At 37.8% G+C, this 1,065-nt stretch overlaps 1 protein-coding gene across 1 annotated transcript; it reads right to left on the reverse strand.

The window, feature by feature from the left end:
• Window positions 1–5: 5 nt before the first annotated feature.
• On the reverse strand, window positions 6–774 carry LOC129229591 (dolichol-phosphate mannosyltransferase subunit 1-like). Its single transcript, XM_054863927.1, has one exon. The coding sequence runs from the start codon at window positions 720–722 to the stop codon at window positions 6–8; it is 717 nt and encodes a 238-aa protein (XP_054719902.1). The 5' UTR covers window positions 723–774.
• Window positions 775–1,065: the final 291 nt, after the last annotated feature.

Below are 1,065 nucleotides of genomic sequence, written 5' to 3' on the forward strand. Positions count from 1 at the left end.
GGAAATTATACGAAGGCAAATAAGTACATTAATCCTTTCACAAATTGAAATATTTCATTGCCTCCTAATTTAGATTCTCCATAAAGTCGATCCACAAACGCAATCGGAACCTCCCCAATTTTAAAGCCAAGTTTCCTTGCTCTCACGATCATCTCCATTTGGAAAACATATCCTTTAGAAACGCACGAGTCAACAAGCTTTTGAAGGACACCTTTCTTGTACAATCTGAAGCTACCAGTCAAGTCCGAGGCTCCGGGCCGTAAGAGAACTTGTGTCAAATAATTAGCACCCCGACTTATCAATTTCCTTTTAAAATCCCATCCGTTGACACCTCCGTCTCTTATATATCGGGTCCCCGAGATAATGTCGTAGTCTCCTTTTTTTTGTTCTTTGATGAATTCAGGTATGTATTTAGGGTGATGTGATAAATCGGCATCCATAATTATGATGAAGTCCCCGGTTGCATGCCGCATGCCATGAATATATGCTGTACCTAAGCCAAGCTTTTTTTCCCTGGGTCTCAGCAATATTTTATCGGAGCCATAAATTTTTTCCAGCTGCTTTGCCGCTTCTTGAGTGCCGTCCGGGCTACCGTCATCGATGATAATAATTTCGTAGTCGCAATCTTCCTCGGACAGATATTTCACAATCATCCACACAATTATTGGTAAGTTTTCTTTTTCATTATAAGTAGGCAATAAGATACTATATTTGGCTTTCATGGTGCGATTCAAGAAAAAGATTGTAAAAATAAAGCAATGACACCTTTCAAAATACAACACATCATCAATTACGCGGTCGCAGTTTATGACTTGCTTTAACTGAGTTAAATAAATACCATTTTAATAAATGAGTGTTTCTAAATCCTGCAGAGGAACAATCTTTGATTCAGGTGTTAGAAGCTAAAAATATTAAATTGCTTTTGTGTATCGGAGATCGTGAGTTTTTCAAGATAAAGCTAAAAATATAATTACCATAATCAGGAAGAAATCTCTCAAATTCAAGCGGTTGCTAAGCAACCGCTGTTTATCCAAACCTGTCGCTGTTCTCAATTCAGCAAGTGAT

This window comes from Uloborus diversus, chromosome 9 (assembly GCF_026930045.1).
Source record: "Uloborus diversus isolate 005 chromosome 9, Udiv.v.3.1, whole genome shotgun sequence".
Classification (NCBI taxonomy): Eukaryota; Metazoa; Arthropoda; class Arachnida; order Araneae; family Uloboridae; genus Uloborus; species Uloborus diversus.